Source organism: Phodopus roborovskii, unplaced genomic scaffold (genome assembly GCF_943737965.1).
Source record: "Phodopus roborovskii unplaced genomic scaffold, PHOROB, whole genome shotgun sequence".
Lineage (NCBI taxonomy): Eukaryota > Metazoa > Chordata > Mammalia > Rodentia > Cricetidae > Phodopus > Phodopus roborovskii.
In genome coordinates this window covers 472101-492605 of record NW_026125851.1, presented here as the reverse complement: position 1 = coordinate 492605, position 20505 = coordinate 472101, and the positions used below count along the sequence as shown (strand labels likewise).

Genomic DNA, 20505 nt, shown 5'->3' with positions numbered 1-20505 from the left:
GGTGTATACATGAGAGAGATTTAAATATTAGAATCAAATTATGTAAAGTATTGTGATAAAACACTATTTTATTCTGTACTTTTGACTAGGCAAATTTTTTCAACTTGACAGACTGGAGCAGAGACTAAATTGTCCTTTATTTCTTGACTTGGCCTCATTCTTGTTTATGAGGTTTTCATTTTATATTTGGAATTTTCTTCTTTCTTAAATTACCATGGGTTTCTAAAAACAAGCATTATTTTATTTTAAGAGATAGTATTATGGGATGAAACAAAGCTTGGGGAAATTCTGTTTTTCCATGTCAAGTAAGGATTAAGAAATCAGAGTTATGCACCATATGTATTTTGAGGTCCTCAGAGTTTTCTTTACTTGACTGTGGTATATTGACTTCCTGAACAGATGATTCAAATGAAATTCAGAGAAATATGCTCAAAAGATTAATGAAGCGACTAGACCAGCATTATAACCTGGAACACGGCATGGTAAAGTGTGAGTATACTCAAGGAGGGCTAGTGCAGTGCAAGTTTTTAAAGGCAATGAGCATGCTTTCTGAAGATGGTCATAATAATCTTCAGATATAGTTATTAGCAGCAAGGCTGTCACCAGTCCAGACTTGCATGGATACGCATTTGTACCCACATGCCTGCCGTGTTTTCTGTGCAGGGGTTAGGTTGTAGCAGACACATTTGTAGTAGTAACTCCCTGGTAAGAACCCATCTTCAGAACCTCCCAAGTGGCTATATGTGTTTTGTTAGTATTCAGAAAACTTTCTCAAAAGATGAAAAAAACTCAATGCTTTGAAGTTCTATTCTAACTTTTGCATATATATTGATAAAAACAGTCTGCTTTACAACTTTTTTGTCTCCTTTCCAGGGAAAATTTTATTTAACATTTGGAAATAAAGCAGCTATTCTGAAGATTAGACCTTAAGGTATGAGATCTACATGACTGCATTTCTGCTTAGCTTTTTTATTTGTCCTCTAGATGTAGATAACTTCATAGATGTGTATTTCACAGGGACACACACGCATATGTGAGTGGTTTTAATAGATAAAGCATTCATCGTGGTGTAGACAATGTCTATAGAAGGTAAAGCTGCTTTTGCTAAAGCTTTGCTATAGTGTCTCCCTCAGCTTCCTCCCGTTTCATTAATAGGCAAGATTCCTTTTAAAAGAACCTTGAAGTTGGCACAATATGCCCCAAGACTAAGTTTTCAACACAGAGGAGATTATTTGCCCTAAAGGGACAAAGGGCAGGGAATAAGAGACAGTAGGAAATAGAGGCCAAGGGAAAAGAGAAAAGGAGGCAAGACAGAGAGGGAAAGGATATTTGCTCTGAGGAACAAAAGATTGCCTCTGGATAGAGAGGAGACAGACTGTAGTCACATGGCAGTTTATAAAGGGAAGAGGGAAAACCCTGTGTTAGGATAAGTTGGTTTTGTTGGGCGTGTTAATTAGGGTAGCTAAGGGGTGGAACTTGAATTGCTGGACTTAAATGCTTTGATAGCTGGTCCTTGGTAATCAGCCTCAGGAGGAGGAAGTGGCCAGTAAGGGAATGGACTTGTGGTTAGCTGTAGGATTGTAATCTAATGGTTTAGCCAGGCAGAGGGATGGGAGAGAAGGGTAAAAGGTAAAACCCATTGGTGGCATGTTTGCTATGCTTGGGCTTGCTAGAGCCCTTCGCCTTTCCTCTCAAATTTAGGCTGTTGAAGTAGTTAACTGCCCCTTCTGTTTGTACTTTGAGTAACATGACCTAATCACCTTAGTAACTTTGTTAAAAGTTTGACTTCAATATATAACTTTTTACATAGGTATCTTAATGTAGGGAGAAATCTCTATTATTACTCAAGTAATCCTGACAAGTTAGGAATAGTGACTTGGGCATTTAGATGCAACCAGTCCATCTTATTTAAAGCCTGTAATTGGTTTAGGTGGTCTGGATCCATGAGTGGGAGCCAGACTGCAGTGGTGACTCAGACTTAATGATTGCTTCCTGGAGTTAATGTCATAATAGGAGAGAAGATATGAAATAAATGATTATAAAAAATAATATAGGGTATTGCTGGGGGATAGCCCTGGTGGTTGACTTGTTCCAGAGAGAATACAAGGAGTAGGTGAGGGAAGGATTGAGCCAGGCCATGGATATTGGGGGAAATCTCACAGGCTGGCTCATTGGCGGTCACAATACTTCCTTATTCATACAGAATTCAGTAATCAGGGATAGATTCATGTTCTAAAACATAGATCATATCATCTCTGTCCTTGGACACATGTTTAACTTCCTCTTCCATATATATCTAAGTTTAGTCATCATTAATAAGCCATGATAGAACAGAATTATCTTTTTTTTTCTTTATGCTCTCCTCTTCCCATGTGTTCCTCCTGTTCCATTCCCTCCTTCCCCAACTCCACCCATAAAATCTCCCAGGGAGATCTTCTGTCTCCCCCCCGCCCCACGCCCCAACCCAGTCCCTTCCTCTATACCCAACCTATTGGGGGTCAATGGATTATAGCATGGTTATCATTTAGTTAATGTCTAATATCTAACTATCTGTCTGTCTGGCTTTGAACAGAGTTATCTATAACAGTCATTCTTCCTCATCAACCCCATAATCCAACTTCTGGCAGGTCTTGTGACTTCAAGTATGTGAGGCAGAAAGAAAATCTCTAAGCTAGCCCAGGCAGATTGCCATGTCCCAAGCACTGTATTTTGCTAACTCTTAGTAGTCAGATTGCCAATTTTCAATAGGCCCAAGCAAAATCCTCAGGCCAACAACACCTGCTGCAGTTATTCTTCAATTTTTGGCATAATACCATGTTTAAATTTCATATCTTTAGAGAATTTATATCTCTAATCCTGGCATTCTTTTGCTCATTGGTTATATGACATCATAATGGCTCTGTGGTAGCTAACTTTTCTAACAAAGGGAGTTCCTGACACCTCATTCTTTATCATCTTTCTACACCATTCTTTGCCCATCAGGATAAACCTTATGCAAGGCACAGGTAACTTCAGTCAATCTAACTTTGTTGCTGTATTTGTCATGTATAATAGAAAGAAACTTGTATTTTGTTCTGAATATATTGTTCCTAAATAAGTGCTTGGGTTTCAAGTTTCAAGACTATCTCAGAGCCTCATGAAGAGATCTCCAGCTGCTTTATGTTCATCACAACCCCCAAGGCATAAGGAAGACCTTCAAGTAGATAAGACTGTATCCTAAAAGTGGGAGGGGTAGTGTGCACAGGACTTTCCCGGGGAAGCTAAGAAGCAGTACTCCTAGGAGAAGACATAAATGCCTCATAAGAAGTTTCTCATCAGTCCACTATCCCCCAAGTTGTATAAATATTAAAAGTCCCCCCCCCCAAGTACACAACCTGTGGAGAGCAAAACCAAAAGTGGCATGGCTTTACTGGATCTTTGTCACACTGCTGTGCTATATTTATGACTGTCCCCATTCCCATCAGATACAGCTGTGCCAGGATGTGAGCATGGTCTTGATAAAAACAAGTTTGTGGACTGTAAAGACATTCAAAATAAACTTTATGAAGAAATCTAATGTCTATGCTATTCAAGTAAGAAGGGCTGATAGAAAATTGAAACATGTCTGTTTTGACATTTCTAGGAAGTAGGTTTGGTAAATGACTGTTAGGTAGACTAATAAAGTTCAGGCAGGGCAGAGCAAGTAAATTGAAGGCGCAGTTGTGAACTTCATGTCTGAAATCTCAGAAGCCATCCATTAATTAAGAAAACAAATACAAATGAGTATAGTGTGACATAGGACAGACACGGGTATTTCAGACCATCTAGGTCTATTTCTTTAAGCTATTGCGTTTTATTGGATAGACATAACCATACCTACAGGAAAATGAACAAGTCATCATAATGACTTTTACAAAGAAAACACAAACTTGTAATTAGTATCTAATCCAGAAAAGATATGAAGACAGCTCTTGTAGTCCTGTGCTCCCAAGGATAATGATGTCCTTGTCGTCCTCAGACTGAGTTTATTATCCCTTGCATTTCATAGCATCACATATCCCACAGGCAAAGCATAGCTACAGATGGGTGATAGCCCCTTCCTGGGTCAAGAAGAAGCTAACCATAGTGAATAGAGAGTACTGGACTTTTAATCAGGCCCAGTGCACATACAACTTCTACACAGTATATACTAAAAGTGGAAAGAGACGGAAACCTGGGAATTTTGTAGATATCTTAAGAATTTGTTGCTAAGGTTGGATGAGTAAGGTTAAAAAATATAATGCAACAGAGAAAAGCCTGGCCATTTCAGTTCATGGAAGATAAGAATGAAATAAAATTAAAGGATAATGACCTTATAGTGAACACGGAATCCCTATTTGTACTAGTGTAAAAATAGAGTTTGTCCTAGATCAGTTCTTAGGTCTGACCTGCTGGGTACTGATATATGTAAGAGATTTTGCACTACTGATAAACCCTGTCTCAGTGTATTCTCTACTTTAGATTTAGTTTCATTTAAATTCTGTTTTTACTACTACTGAGTCATCTGATGCTTCATTATATGTACTCACACTGCTCATTTACATAAGTGGAAGTGGTGATTTTGGAAGTCTCAGTAATTACAGTTGTCTAAGCAATATACTTAGTGCTTTTCTGTCCATGTAGTGGGCATTACAGCCATTTGTGGCTATCCTGCATCTCTAAGTGATGGGGGTTCTTAAGGTTGTATCCTGATTCATATGTTCAGGAAGCATTAAACAAGCTTAGGTTAACCAGGCTCTACTTTGTAGAGGTGCCTGCTCTTTATTTAAACCCACTATGAATATGCACTTGTGGTGTTCTGAGTTATACATATTTACTGATTGATGGAAAATAATTTTCCTATGTTGAGCACCATTGCAGTGTCTGGATTTGTAGTTTTGTCTGTAGCAGAGGCAATAAGCATTGCATAGTTTTGATGGCATTTAAAGATTTTCAACTAACTGTTTATGTAAGTGTAAGCAGTTTTTTGTTTTGTTTTTACTTTGCTCTCTTGTCATGTTTTGGTTTTAATGAAGCAAAGTCATTAGATAAAATACTGTTTCTGTAAGTCTGGGTGAACTTCTTAATCAAACTGGGTTTTTAAGTTGCATGTGGAATTTGAAATGTTCTCATTGAGTTGAATTTGCCAAAACAAACTGACAATAGATGGATTAGTAGGAAATAAACATGTTAACAGTACACATGAGCCATTAAAACAACACACTGAAAGACGGAGTAGAGAGAGTTTCAGGCTTGAATACTCTCTTCTCCCCTTCATTTATGTCCCCAATTCAATAAAAAATAAAAAAATTCACCTAAGCAGTAGGTAACACAGAGTTGCTCTGTGCTTGCCATGACAAGCACCCTCCTGCTTCCTCTGTGCTGTGTCTGAGTTTGGTTAATGAAGTTACCTTAATAGGAAAAGCAGAGTTTCTGTCTTTGGCCCTGCTGGTCTCTAATTAGGTGAGGGCATCTCTAATTAGGTGAGGACAAAGTCCTCAGCTGCTCCCTGAATGTTCTCCATTTGAGATCCAAAGCAGAATATGTGAGAGCAGCATTTTCTGGGTCCCTAACAGTTGGATGTTTTACATTAAAAATAAACTGGGTTCCTGCTTTTAGAAGGACTCCACATAGAAATGAGGTTCATTTAAACCTGTACTCGTGTATCTCAGTGACAGAGAAATGCATTGTGGGTGATTCCGGCGCTGCGTGAACCTTGTAGAGTGCTTCACAATGCTTCTAAGGGTTCAGCCATGTAACCACCATCCTGTATGTAGTTCCTTATCCTCCGAAATGTCCTTTCAATATATTTATCGAGGCTTATAAAAGCGTGGACATCCAGATCTCATGCCACTGTTTGCAGTTATTTCTACTTTCAGGTACTTTTGGTAGAAACCTAAGTTCATTTTAAATTAACCAATTGAGCCTTTTAGGGAAAATGGATTTTTCTCTTACTTCATTTTTTGTGAACATAATCATTTCCTCCTTCCTTTTTACTCCCTTCCCTGCCACAGTTATAAACTACCTCTGTGATAAACACTTCCATGAGGACAGTTGAGCCTATAGGTCAACTTGATGCTTTTAGTATCCCCAAAGGCCTTCTATGGCTTGAGGTGAAGATGGTCAAAGTTGTAGTTAAAGTGATTGTTACTCGTGAAAGGTCTGGGTGTTGTTCTGTGCAAGGAGGATAATTGGGTATCAACTCCTCTTTTCTACCTCTTAGAATTTTTTAAATTGTGTATATGTGTGTCCAAGTGGGGTGGGGGTGTCATGCGCCTGGAGTCACAGGCAATTGTGAGCACCATCATAAAGAATTTGAGTATTGCTAATGTATAGCGAACCCAATTTGAAAACCTGTGATCACATTGGAGGTAGCATGCACACAAATAAGCTGTATCTGTTTTGTTTCCAGGGCTTTGGTAACTCAAGAAGGGAATTTTCCACAGGAGCAATGTCTTCGGTAAGGTTATGATTAATTTCATTTAGGATACACAGTGTGCACACACATTGTATACTTTATAGCTTGATTTTAAATTAGCTTACTTTATACTTGAAATTTACTATAGTGTCAATACAATGGAGTACTGATTGATACCTTCACGTTTTCATATGATGGTGTTGTATTACGGTTCTATATTTACCTACTAATTGATTGTTGCCTGCATTATCGACAAATATCTCTGTATAAGGTCTACATATATGCTTTGTGAAGACATTGCAGTTTTTACTACTTTAAACCACAGGCAAATTCTTTTCTTTTGCTTTTTGTCAACTTGTATTATATTAAGTTTTTATATGCTGAATTGTGACTTAATAGATTGTATCAATGAAAATCTTTATACTTATGATACTTTTTTAAACCAATATTTCATTGTTTTATAAAAGTTTGGTGACTGAAGCAGCAATAGAAAGGTTCCCATATGCACAGCTGAGTGAACCTGAAAGAATTTCATGTGTTGGTAAAGTTAATATAAATAATACCTGCATTTGTTATCTATATCTCTGCATATGTGCATGTGCCTGCTTGAGTTTATGGGCACCACTATCATGCAAGTGCCCACAGTGGCCAGGAGACCTTGGAGCTCCTGGAACTGGAATTATAGGAGAATTATGAGCTACTCAATATGGGTGCTAGAAACCAAGCTAGAGTCCTGCAAGAAAAAGCAGTCTTTAACCACTGTGTGTGCACAGGAAGTACATGTGGATACCAACAACTGATGACCACATGTCTTTCTATCTCACTATCTACCATGTATTCTGAGGCATGGTACCTCATCAGACCCAGAGATTGCTAACTCTAGCCAGCTTGCTCCCTGAGACCTCTGTCTCTGGCTCCAGAGCACTGTGATTACAAGTGAGCTGCAAACCCACCCAGCCCTGACCTGAGTGCTTTATTCCTCACACATGTATGGCCAGTGCTCCACCTGCTGACCATCTCCCCATCCCCACTAGGTGGATTTTCACTTTTTAGACATATATTGTCACAACTATGCAGAAGCATCCGTTTATTAACTTGTATTGAAGAGTAACTTAGCTATATAAATAGGTAGAGCCTATTTTCAGTGGAATGTCCTAAGTAAGAATTTCAAAGTGGTTTATTGTTTATTTGGTTGGTTGGATTTTTGAGTAAGCAGGTTAATAGTGGTTTATATCCCATTCGTCTCAGTGTCGGGGACATGCTCACTAAGGTAGAGCATGGGTTTGTTTTGAGAGCTTAGGCACAGGTCTTTTTCTTTTGCTAAGCATTGCTCCATCATAATTGAGCGTCAGGTCCTGGACAGCACAGAGCTCTGGTAATCCCTTTGGGTGTCCAGAGACGTCATCACACTTAGTCACCTCCATCAGGAAGACCCTCTTAGAGCTGTAACATGAAGTCAAAAGTATGTCTTTTCTGGTGCTGTTTCAGTTACTGAATTTCAATGAATTTTTTTGTACTTTTTTGTTAAAGAAATATAATTAATGTTCATACTTTCATAGATTTCTGTTTGTGAGCAGAACTGTTTCAAGAAAACTGGTCGGTGTTTATGGTCCCTTATGAAGCTGTGCGTTATTGCCCCCAATCACATACCTCCAAAGTTATTTCCTTTAAGATGAGTCTTTTAAAATAAAATGGTACAAGCTTAGGAATTTGCAGTTTTAACATAATATTTTAAAATGTAAATACTGCCTGGTAAATTTGTTGTCTTTTCTTTCTCTAGGGCCCAGTAGCACCTTATACATACACACCCCTGAATCTACTCAAGGATGGAACAGTTGTCAATGTCTGTGGTGTTGTGAAGTTCTTTAAGCCTCCATACCTAAGCAGAGGAACTGGTAGGTGTCTGAGTTGGGAGTTGGGAGTATTTTATGGACAAGAGCTCCATTGTTGGTCTCAGGGCCACAACTCCTTCAGTAACATGGGTCAGAACAGTGTGAATCCTGATTTCAATTGCCTAATGAAACTGATGTGTGTTCTTTGGCCATTTTAATTTATGAAGTGAATATGGTCTTTGGATCCCAGAGTCTTGTTCAACACAATACGAATATAATTTTTATGCTATGTGGCATAAAAACATACGGAAGTATAAAATTTGTTGATGCAGGTAAATATGTTACCAAACATTCCAGTAATGTAATAATTGCACATCAGTCACTCTCAAATCTGGCACAGAAATGAAAAGTAAACAGAAAAAAACAGGTAGCTATAGCATACCTGTAGGCTGTTAAGAAGATAGTTGTGTTGGGAGGGGAAGTGAAAGTATTTTTATGTAATTAAGGTTAAATGTCTACAACCTTAGAATAGATTGCTGTTATTATAAAGAATATTACTTGAGTCCCATGTTAACTACAAAGAAAATACCTGTGAGAAACATACTCACAATATTAAGAAAAATATCAAAGTTCGTCATTAAAGAAGCTCAATGTAGACAATATAGAAGAAATTATCTCAACTTCACCTCACCTTGACATATGAGTCTCACAGCAACATTAATACCAGTCAGTAAAAAGGGCAGTTTGTCAGGTGTGGCCAATGTTTTGCTGGGTATTCAACATGGTGCTAGTCTTAGCCAAAGTGGTTGAGGGAAGGCTGGGATGTAAATAATGGCAGCAAATTTGGCAAGAAGAAATAAATTATGTTTATAAAGAATGTAATCTTGTAAGTAGAAAACCCTAAATACCATGCCAAGCAGTGCCATTGAGAACTAATAAGTGAATCTACCAATGTTACAAGATTCAAACTTAGCATTATATAAATTGCATTTCTGCGTATCAGTGATGAACAGTTTCAGAGGGTTACAAAGCACTATGGTTTAGAATAGCATCAGTACTGTAGTATACATGAACTTATTCAAGGAAATTAAGGCTCGTGCTCTGAACAGTATAGAATATTTCTGGGACCAGTTAGAGGTGACACAAACAAATGAAATAATGTCCTATGCCTATAGATAACAAGACTCAGTAGTCATAAGAAGTTTATAGTCTTCAAAGAAATGTGAAGACATATCACAATCACTCTTAAAAGAAAATCCCAGGGGCTCTTTTTTAAATAGGAAAAGGAAAAAAAAAAAAATCAGTCTTCAAATATATACAGGAATGAACTTGAGTGGGCTGAAGAGCTAGGGATCTCAGGATTATTCAGCAAAAGCGCCTCCCTGACCAAGGTATCTCCCTTGCTCTCTGTTTAGATTCTTTTTTTTTTTTTTTTTTCTTTTCTTTTTGAGCCATGATTTCTTTGTGTAACCCTGGTTGTCCTAGAACTAGCTCTGTAACCCAGGCCTATCTCAAACTCAAAGATATCCACCTGCCTCTGCCTCCCAGGTGCTGGCATTAAGATATGCACCACAATTGGCCAGATCCTTTGAATTCTTTAAGATGTCATTCTGTCATCGATATAACTCTTAATATGGGTATGTGATAGGATCTGTATAGGAAGGCAGCATTACGATCTGTGTGTGTGTGTGTGTGTGTGTGTGTGTGTGTGTGTGTTGTGTACTTTGGGGACTGTGGTAGTTTGAATATATTTGGCTTCCATAATCTCATAGGGAGTGGTGCTATTAGGAGGTGGGGCCTTGTTAGAAGAAGTGCATACTGCCAAGTGGCATTGAGATTTCATATGCACATGATCCCTACCACCCAATGAGTCAGACGACTTCCTATTACCTCTGAGTCAAGATGTAGGACTCTCAGCTCCAGCACCACCTCTGCCTGCACACCACCATGCTTCTTGCCATGATGATAATTTACTGAACCTCTAAAACTGTAAGGAGCCTTCTCAATAAAACATTTTCTTTATAAGGAAGGGTTGCCATGATCATGGTGTCTCTTAACAGCAATAAACTAAGACAGGGATGGTAAATGCCAGCCACATGGGAAGAATAATTGCCAAATGTGTTTAGTGTTTTAGCTACATGTTTCCATATATATAGTCTTCACCCTTACTCTATTGTATTCATGATGCTAGAAGATACTTTGCATGCTGTAAGAGGAGAAAGGTAAACAAACCCCTTGATCTACAGTGATGGCCTGTGTGCATGGTATTCTGGAACAGTGGTGTGGGAGTAACCAACCACTGTCTGATTAGGTTTAAGGCCTACTTCATGAGATGAAACCCATGCCTGATGGTCCTCAGGTGGCCAAGAACTTGAGACTAGATGGGCCATGGACCTAGGAGAATACTACTACTGTAGTATGAAATAGCATAACCCCTATTAACATTCTGCTGTATTCATAGATCAGTATCTTGCTCAGCCATCATCAGAGAAGCTTCCTTCTGCAGCAGATGAGACTTGAAACAGAGACCCACAGCCAGACAATATACAGAGTTCTTAGAACACTTAGCCCTAAATGGGATGTCTCCATCAAATTCTTCCCCTTTTTGCCTCTGAGAACCCTGTGGAAAAGGAGACTGGCACACACGTTTACTCCCAGCATTTGGAAGTCAGAGGCAGGTGGATCTCTGTGAGTTTGAGGCCAGCCTGGTCTACAGAGATAGTTCCAAAGCAATACATGTTCTGTTCTGCTTTTGATTTTGTTGTCTATTTCTAAAAAAGAAAGGGTGTGAATCTGAGCGGTGGGGGGCAATCTAAGAGGAGTTGAGGAAAAGAAAAACAGATCAGAATATATATTGTACAAAAAAATACCTTCAATTTCAGAATTAAAGAATTAAGTTTTATAAAAGTAAAGTACAAAAAGAGAAGTGATAAATGATGTTTGTGTTCACTTTACCACTGAAAAATTCATGTTGCTAAGTACCTATTATTGTTTAATCTTGGAAATTATCGCCCTCTGATGGTTGGTTTTGTTAACTTGCCACTAATCTAGATATATCTGGGAAGAGATCAGTCTTAATTGGGAACATGACTCCCATCAGATTGAATGTTGTCAAGTCTGTGGGGAACTCAGCCAAGTGTGGGTGGTGGCAGGTGGTCTTGGGTATATAAGAAAGGATGTTGAAGAAGCCATGGGGAACAAGCCAGTGAGCACCACTCACCCACGGCCTTGACATCAGTTCCTACCTTCAGTTCCCATCCCGACTTCTCTCAGTGATGGAGTATGAGGTGGAAGTGTAAGCTGAGGTAAACTCTTTCCCCCACAAGTTGCTTTTGGCCATGGTGTTTCATCCACAGCAATAGAAGCTCCAACTTAGACCTCTCCTACCCTGATTCTGCATTTGATTTCTTGAAGTACAACAGGTGGATCTTAACTATGACAGTGTAGGTGCACTGCCTCTAGATGCCAGTATTTTCAGGAGAGGAATATATTAGAACAGGTTTTTTGTTTTTTGTTTTTTTACTATGGAAAGTGTTATTTGTTTTTGAACACCATTACTTCCTTTATTCTTATTGACTTTTACATATTTATTCATTTAAAAATACCTATATTAATTCATTTCTCTGGGTAGTTGATGGGAATGATTTTCTTTTCCACCTTCTTGATTTTGAAGTGATGAAAAAGTTATTTCTTCTCTAGAAAAATAATTCAGATTTTTTTTTTCATCTCAAGTCTTACAGTTAATTTTTGTGGGATAGTTTGGCAGTGATAACTGCTTTTTTTTTCTGAAAAGACAGTAACAGGGAAGAGTAATATTTGGCATTCTTACATCAGCATATTCTTATTTTAGACATGCTTTGAAACACCTTAATTTGTGTTAAATATTTTTTTTTGTTTCCCAGATTATTGTTCAGTTGTAACAATTGTGGACCAGACAAATGTGAAGTTAACGTGCATGCTCTTTAGTAGGAACTACGAAGACCTTCCTGTCATTTATAAAGTTGGAGACATTGTTTGCTTCCGTGGGCTGAAGGTATGATTTTCTACAGTCTACATTTATTAAATAAGAAGTCTGCATTATTCCCCAAAAGTATCTAATTATATAGCTGCCTTCTTAGAGAAAGACAGTAAGCATTCCAAGAGACAATAAATGTGAATGGTGTCAGTTGTCAGTTATTTAAGTGAATTGCCTGCTCTCTTTCCTGAAGCATATAGATTCAGACTCATTCGAGTTTGTCCTCTCACTTCGAAATATGGTTGATGTTATCAAGTTCCTATGTGGAATTTGTCAGCGATAGGAGCATACATTCTCATAACTTCATTTTACTTAGTTTAACTTTATTTAAGTTGGGGTCTTACTGTTGGCCTGTCTCACTTTAGACTCCTGAAGTGTGAGCTGTGTAGTCCTGGTTAGCTGAGAAGAAGATTAAAATTTTCAGCCAAAAGAACTTGACTCTTCCAGACTCAGCACTAGACAGAAAGGGCTATACACAATGTAGCAGGAGCCTGCTTTTTGTCCATAAGTACTTGACTGAAAGCTATGCTGTATGGGCAGGACAAGATCTCTTGAGGATTGCAAGAACAGGGAATAGGAAAGATACAGCAGTAGGGATATTGCAGGATACTGCAGGGCCAGTCTAGTGAGGCATAAATTACCTTATACCTCTTTAGAGCTATCGTTTTTCCTTTTTACTGTGACAAAGTATTATCAAATGCAACCTATGAAAAGTTCAGTTTGGCTCAGTTTCATGGTAGAGGTATTGGCATTGGAACAGAGGAAACAACACTAGTAATGGGGGGGGGGGGAGTAAGTCCCTTGTTCCAACAACTTAGCCCCAGCACTCCATAATGGCCAAGGACAGGGCTGCTAGCACAGGAGCCTGTGGCCAGCCTGGCACACAAACAGTAACAAGTACCTTGTCTAGAATGGGTTAGACAGCACCAAGTCCTACCTTATCTCTCAAAGGCTGTCACCCCCTGGGAAAACTTCTTGTGCACATCTGTTAAAACCTTCATAATTCCACAAAGAAGGCTGTTTTCAGGGTGAGTCCCACTGAGGAGGATGGGCTTTGGGAATACCTGCGCTTCCTACAAATGTACCCTAAGAAAGCATAGACTCAAGCTTTTGTCCGTTTCACAAGCTCAGCTATCAATCTGCCAAAATGAACGAAACTGCCTCTCAAGAGGAAGTAACATAATTCACAACCTTTGCAGTGGTTCACTACAGCGTCTAATCAAGGGGGGGGCGGGGACTAGACACAAGTAGAGGAATTTAGAGGAAGAGAGTTTTTAAAAAGCAATTGTGCTTTCCAAATGAATTCCACAGGGGCCCAGATATCAAGTCCATTAAACAGTGATTTCCCAGTAGATACTGTATTCTTTTTCCCAAAAGATTAAGCAAAGTAATTTCAGCAAATTAAAAATATTAAATGAGTAAAAGAAAATCAGTAATAGAAATGGAATAATAGAATCTGAAAAAGAAACAAATAGAAATTCAGTATCTAAAAGCAATAGCAAATGAAAAGTACTGGAGGGTTAATATGTATTAGACATTGAAGATAGATCCAAAGACTCATGCAGTGAAAGTCCTTCCGGCATGGCCTAGCATACTCAGTGATAGGATAACTTACCCTGTGTTGCATGTGCTTGTTTCCACACATTTGTGGCTTCTAGATTTCACCATACCACATAAATAACTCATACTTTCCTCTAGTGACAATTCTACTTTAATACATTAAACATGTAAGTATAAAAATGCAAGTGTGGTAGAATCAAGATAACTGTTAGTTACTATTTTAAAAAGTATAAATTTTACTATTTTAAAATGTGCATCCTCATGTACCCTGATAGAGTATCCATTGGTTGTATTGTTTCATGAACTAATTCAGTAAGAAAGAGTAGAGTTACCCTACATCTCAGCTTCAGCTATTTTGTTTTCTGCTTTGCCCATGTTCTTAGATCCAAGTATATAAAAATGAGCTTCAGGGAATCAGCCACTGTGGTTTTGCATCTTTGACTTTTGATGGCGCCTTAGGGTCTCCTGTCATACTACACACTTCAAGCAAAAGCTTTAACTTCACTGTTTTGGACCACAATGTGGTAGAAGCCTTGCGGGCTTGGGCATCCACGCATGTTTCAGCGTCTTCCACCTTACTGAAGCTCTCTGATACCCAACCCATGCAGTATTGTGACCTGACCTGCCAGCTCCTGGGCAAAGCAGAAGTGGATGGAGCATCATATCTTCTAAAGGTACATCTTAAATACTTGAAGCTGTGTGCTAGCAGAACTCTGATGGAATATTTCCATACTATTTTATATTGAGTTAAAATTCCTGATACTGTACTGCTGCATTTTTCTCTGTGCTTTCCTTCCAGAGAAAACAGTATTGTCAGATGTGTATTTTGCAAACCATATGACATGCTGCACTTATTTCTTATTTTAATTATAAGAAACCCAGAGTTCTCTTTAGCGACGCTCCTATGTGTATTTCTGCTGCTTTGTGAAAGTCAGCTGTGTTGTTATGCATTTACTATCGGGGTCTGTTCTCATTAAATTCTGTCTCCTGTCATCACTGCCTGGCTCATGGGAAGGGCATAAACAACACTAAGATGTTTCTTGTCATACTTGTTTTTAAATCAGTCAGGAAAAAAAGAAAAAACAAAAAACAAAAAAATGAAAGTAAAAACAGTAACGTAAATGCCCATGAATGACCTGCAGAGTACATTACTTAATCATATTCCTTGTTTGGCCATACTGTGCAGGATTATTTTGAGCAGTACTGCTTTGACCAAGGCCCCGTGCTTAATTCTCTGTCTCTTGTAATAATCAGACAAGCATTGGAGTGTTGTGGTGCTTAGACAAGACTCAGGGCTTACAGATAGCACTGGCACATTTCAAAGAAACACTGCAGTTTAAAGTGGCGTCCGTATGGAAACATTGCCCTGAGAAACTAAACACGTGAAGGAAGGAATATGGTCATTTACAGTTAGATAAGTCACCCATGTTCCCTGACCAATGTGACTTTCTTACACATGCATTTCCCAGCCACTGAACATTCCCAAGAGCAAAGATGCTGGGTCTGTGTACAGAGCACCTTTTGACTGTTATGCTGAGAAAAGTAATTAAATTCTGAGCTAAAGCCTACCACTTTGTAGCTGATAGAGGCAAAAATACATTTTCTCTTGAAAACACCGTGTGAGTAGATAGCTTTTTTCAGATAAGTCAACCATTCTCGAGTAACTTACTTTTACCTTGAAGAAAGGATTTATTATATTTTTAAACTTATTCTTTATGAATTTCATGCTGTATACAATGAAATGTGATCATATTCCCCATCCACATCTCCCTCTAACTGCCCCTTATCCCTACAAAACAGCTCACTCCCAATTTCATGCCCTTAACTCTTTTTTTAATTAACGAGCCCACTAAATCCATTTAGCACTGCCCGTCTGTGCTCGAGAGGGTCATTTTCTTGGGCATGGTCCAAGTGGCCAGGCTTCCTCCTGCAGTAGCCAGCAGCTGCCAGTTGCTCCTCAGTTAGGTTGAAGCCTGGGCAGCACCCCCCTCTTGAGGCTGCAGTGTTGATGGGTATTATTTTTAAATCAGCATTGAGAAGTGAATATAAGAAAGTTAAGCTTTCTTAAGGACAGTTTAAAAATATGTCTCAAGTCTTTACATACCATATAACAATTTTAAGTTTTATAAATTTCCTTTATAGAAATAATTTTAAATGTATGCAAAAGTACACTTGAAGCAAAGCCTGCTGTGTGATCTATTTATGTGTGATAGAATGTTCTCTGACTATGTAGTAAAATTAGTCATGGACTTGTTGGAATAAACTTTAATACTAGTATGCTTATTAATAGTCCTTCATTTATATACTGAAAATATCCATACAATAGTAAAAATGTCTTTGGAGGTATATATGGTAACATTAGTCCCTTAACTACTTTTGGAGAATAGAATTTTGATGATTTTTTTCTGGTATTTAATTTCTTATGTATCAGAAATAATTTTTTTTTTTTTTTTGAGACATGGTCTCTCAGTATAGCCCTGGCTGTCCTGAAACTCACTATGTAGACCAGGCTGGCCTTGAACTCAGAGCTCTGCCTACATCTGGGATTAAAGGTGTGCTCTACTACTCCTCTTGGCCTCAGACATAATCCTCCCCCTACCCCAAGGGTAGATTACAGCTATATTCTTTTTTTCTTAATCATTGTTTTTTAAAATTTTAAAACACTCTTTTCTCATTTTACATACTAATTCCAGTTCCCATTCACTGCCTTTCTTCTGTTCTCACCCCCTTCCCTCCACCCTACCTCATCTATTCATCAGAGAGGGTAAGGCTTCCCATGGGGAGTCAACAAAGGCTGGCACATCTCTTTGAGGCAGGACCAAGGCCCTACGCCTATATGTAGGCTGTGCAAAGTATTCCTCCAAAGAGAATGGGCTCCAAAGAGCCAGTTCAAGTACTAGGGATAAATCCTGGTCCCACTGCCCAAGTCACAGAACTGTCACCCACATTCAGAGGGTCTAGTTTGGTCCCATGCAGGTTCCCTTGCTACCAGCCTGCAGTCAGTGAGCTTCCACTAGCTCAGGTCATTTGTCTCTGTGGGTATCTCCCAAATAGTCTTGACCTCTTTGCTCATATTATCACTCCTCCCTCTCTTTGACTGGACTCTGGGATCTCAGCCCAGTGCTCAGCTATGGACCTCTGCATCTGCCTCCATCAGTTGCTGGATGAAGGTTCTATGATGATAATTCAGGTAGTCAGACATAATTTCTTAATTAAAAACAGAGGCAAGCAGACATTATTTTCCCTGAATTATAATTGGTTAGTATACAAGTAATATAATTATTTCCTCTTTCTGCCTTAGTACAGTACTGTGGCCTCCTTTTTAGTAATCATGATGCATCCATTTCAAGTTTTCTCAGCATCCATGTGTTCTAGTATCATTTATATTGTTGTGATAAGTCACTGACCACAAGCAAGCTAGGGAAGGGAAGGGTTTATACTTCCAGATCACAATCCAGAGGAAGTCAGGGCAGGCACTCGATCAGGAACATGAAGGTTACTATTCCACACTGAATTACCTCTACATTCCAAATGGAGAATTCATGCAAAACTCAATAAGTATGGCAGAAATTATAGAGGATTATAGGCTAGCTTATGCTCAGCTAGGTTTGTTACTTGGTTCAGGACCACCAGCCTAAGGATGATGCTACCCACAGTGGACTGGGCCCTCCAGTATCCATTAACAATCAAAACAGACCCCACACACAAACCAGTCTGCTCTTGGAAGAAGTGAGGCTCTCTTCTCAGATGATTTGGGGCTGTGTTAAGTTGTCAGTTAAAGTTAACCAGAACACCATGTTTTACTAGTGGTTTAAGATTGTATTTTTTATATGTATATGTGTCAGAATATGCATATTTGTACAGGTGCCTGGAGAGGTCATAAGAGTGTGTCAGATCCCCTAAGCTTGGAGTTACAGGCAGTCGTAGGAGTTTGAGATGGGTGGTGGAAACCAAACTCATGGCATCTGCAAGAGCATTATGCATTGTCAGCTACTGAGCCCTCAGTAATCTTTAATGAAAGTCTTTAAAAATGATTGCACCTTTTTTCTGTTATTCTATTTGTGCAATGTAGGTGCACAAATGCTTTTTAATTATAATTTGTTTAGGTATACTCTGTGTTCTTGTTACTCAGTTTGGAACAAGTGTAGTCTCATGGTTTTAACAATTTTATTTCATCTCATATCTTTGTTTTTGGTAGTAACTCAGAAGTTATACCTACCCCATACCTGGGGGTGGGGATGTGAGCTGGGTGTTTGGGCATAGAATAGAATAAAACAAAATGTCAGACTACAGCAGGTTAATGTTTTTTTGTTGTATCATATGGTGATTTCTTGTCTTCACTTCTTTCTACATTTTTTTATATGACCAACAGTTCATGTTTAGTCATACCACAATCACAGAATGGGGAACATCACGTTTAAAGTATACATCTGTTCATTTAAGATTCTTCTTAAGCTTTGCTTTACCTCCCAATGACAGGTATGGGATGGCACCATGACGAAGTTTCCCTCTTGGAGAGTCTGCATACAAGACCTTGATTTTGAAGGTGACATAAGTCACATTCTGCGGCTTCAGAATCTGGTGATAGACATTGTAGTTTATGACAATCATGTCCAAACAGCTAAGTCCCTGCAGGTGATGTTAACTAGAAAATTACATGCTATTTTGTTTCTGTGTTCTTTTAGGCTGTAATTAGTTGTAAATTTTGTTCATATAATTTTGTTTGTAGGTTTGTTATTTGGAGTCTAGAAATTTATTTCAAATTTACTAACCTTATGTGTGTCTAAGTTAAAGTAAGCTCTGATTCCATCTTAAGGCTACACAGATTCTTTTCATTGTAATTTTTGAGATCATAATTATATCACATCATTTATCTACTTCCTTCCTCCAAACCCTCCCATGTATCCCTCACCCCTTGCTTCTTTCAAAATTTTGGACTCATTTCCTTTGTTGTTAAGAGTGTGTGATTCGTAAATATGTAAATACTGTCTGTCTGATCCGTATAATGTTACTTGCATGTCTGTTTTCATGTCTGTTTTGATGTTGACCATTTGTTATTGGATAACCAGTTGGTGTGCTGGTTCCTGGAGACTGTTTCTCCCACCCTCAGCTCTCCTTAGTTGTCTGTAGTTCTTTGTCTAGGGTTGGAGCATCATAGACTTTCTCCCTTCCACCTTAGCATGTCTGTTGGTATCATTCTTGTTTAGATCATGTTTAGGCAGCCTTGGTGATGAGACTTCCAGTACCTATGGCTCTTATAATATTTATTTCCTGTCTTCTGAAATGACCCCTGAACTTTAGGTGCAAGACTTGTGCTTTAGGTGTGTATTTATCAGGACTAGACGCTACAGTTTTCCATTTTGGTTGTGGTTTTCTGTAATGATCTTTGTCCATACTAAGGAAGTTTCCTTGAGTGGTGATAACTACGCTTACTTGTGGACTTAAGGACAGATATTTAGAGAATAGTTAGGATTGTGATGGTTTACTAAAGTAACAGTTGTAAGTTCTCCTCTGAAATCCATGACTTCACTAGCCCTGGGTAGTTGGTTGGGTGTCCACTACCAGGCGTGGTTCGCTTTTATTAAGCTGACATTAAATCCACCTAGAGAACTGTTGGCTCCCACTAAGCTATGCATGCTACTGCTGCTTACTTAGGGTTATTGTGCATGCTGGCTGTTGTTATAGTTCAGAGACATCACAGCTGGGTAGGACAGCTGGCTGCTTCTCTCCTTTGGAAGCTCAAATTGTACCTTCTGGTACCAAGACAGCTTGTCTTCAGGGAGGGGCCTTCAGGTCAATTCCAGCTCAGGTTCTTTTTTTTTTTTTTTTTTTTTTCTTTTCTTTTGGTTTTTTGAGACAGGAGCCTGCCCTGGAACTAGCTCTTGTAGACCAGGCTGGTCTCAAATCACAGCTGGAATTAAAGGCGTGCACCTCTACTGCCAGGATGTGAAATTCTTTTTAAATTAAGCTATTCTTCTAATATTTTTTACAGATATGCAAATAAAAAAATGACATTTTGAACTTTTTGCCTGTAAGCTAAAATCATACTTTTTAAATACACACTCTTGGTACAACCTTTAAAACAGTATAAAACATACATAGTTGTTACTACATCTTGGCCTTTAGTGGACCAATAACTGTAGTTTGGCTACAGGAGAAAAGAAAGATATTGTACTTTTTTTTTGTGGCAACAGTCTTATTTTTAATAGTTCTATAAACAGATTAAACTACACTTTTGTGTTTTTATTGGCATTCCTATGCTTGTAAAATTTACTGCATTTTTGACCAGACTAAGCATCTAATAAGCAGCAGCCACATTTCATAACATTTACTCAGGCTTTAACAAGATTCAGTATTGTCTCTAGAAAGTGTTTCTGTAACAGCAACTTGTCATCTTTACTCTGTGATCTGTTCAGAAAGATACAGTCTTTCTGGCCTATGAATCCTGTTAATAAATAGTAAGTGTGGTGGAGGACAATAAACACCCATGCTTTCATTACACGTCCTCCTATAGATTTTACCATAGTTATTTCAGATTCCTCTGAAGTAAAGCTACACTGGGACCTTCTGGTGTCCCCGCGACCTCAGCCTCTTGTTTTCCAAAATCATCTTCGCCTTTCTCTTTCATGCTCATTTTTAGAAAAAAAATTTAAGATGTCATGAAAGACACTGAAGTTTCTGAC

General features: G+C 38.6%; 1 protein-coding gene across 1 annotated transcript in view; it reads left to right on the top strand.

Moving 5' to 3' along the window:
• Nucleotides 1-879: 879 nt before the first annotated feature.
• The window catches only part of LOC127217800 (protection of telomeres protein 1), a 40846-nt gene continuing 21220 nt past the window's right edge, over nt 880-20505 (top strand). Inside the window, exons 1-6 of the mRNA XM_051178797.1 lie at nt 880-931; nt 6410-6457; nt 8196-8310; nt 12150-12280; nt 14206-14496; nt 18302-18457. Of these exons, the coding sequence (XP_051034754.1) occupies nt 6449-6457; nt 8196-8310; nt 12150-12280; nt 14206-14496; nt 18302-18457 (702 nt within the window). The 5' untranslated portion in view covers nt 880-931; nt 6410-6448. The remainder of the gene's footprint in view (nt 932-6409; nt 6458-8195; nt 8311-12149; nt 12281-14205; nt 14497-18301; nt 18458-20505) is intronic.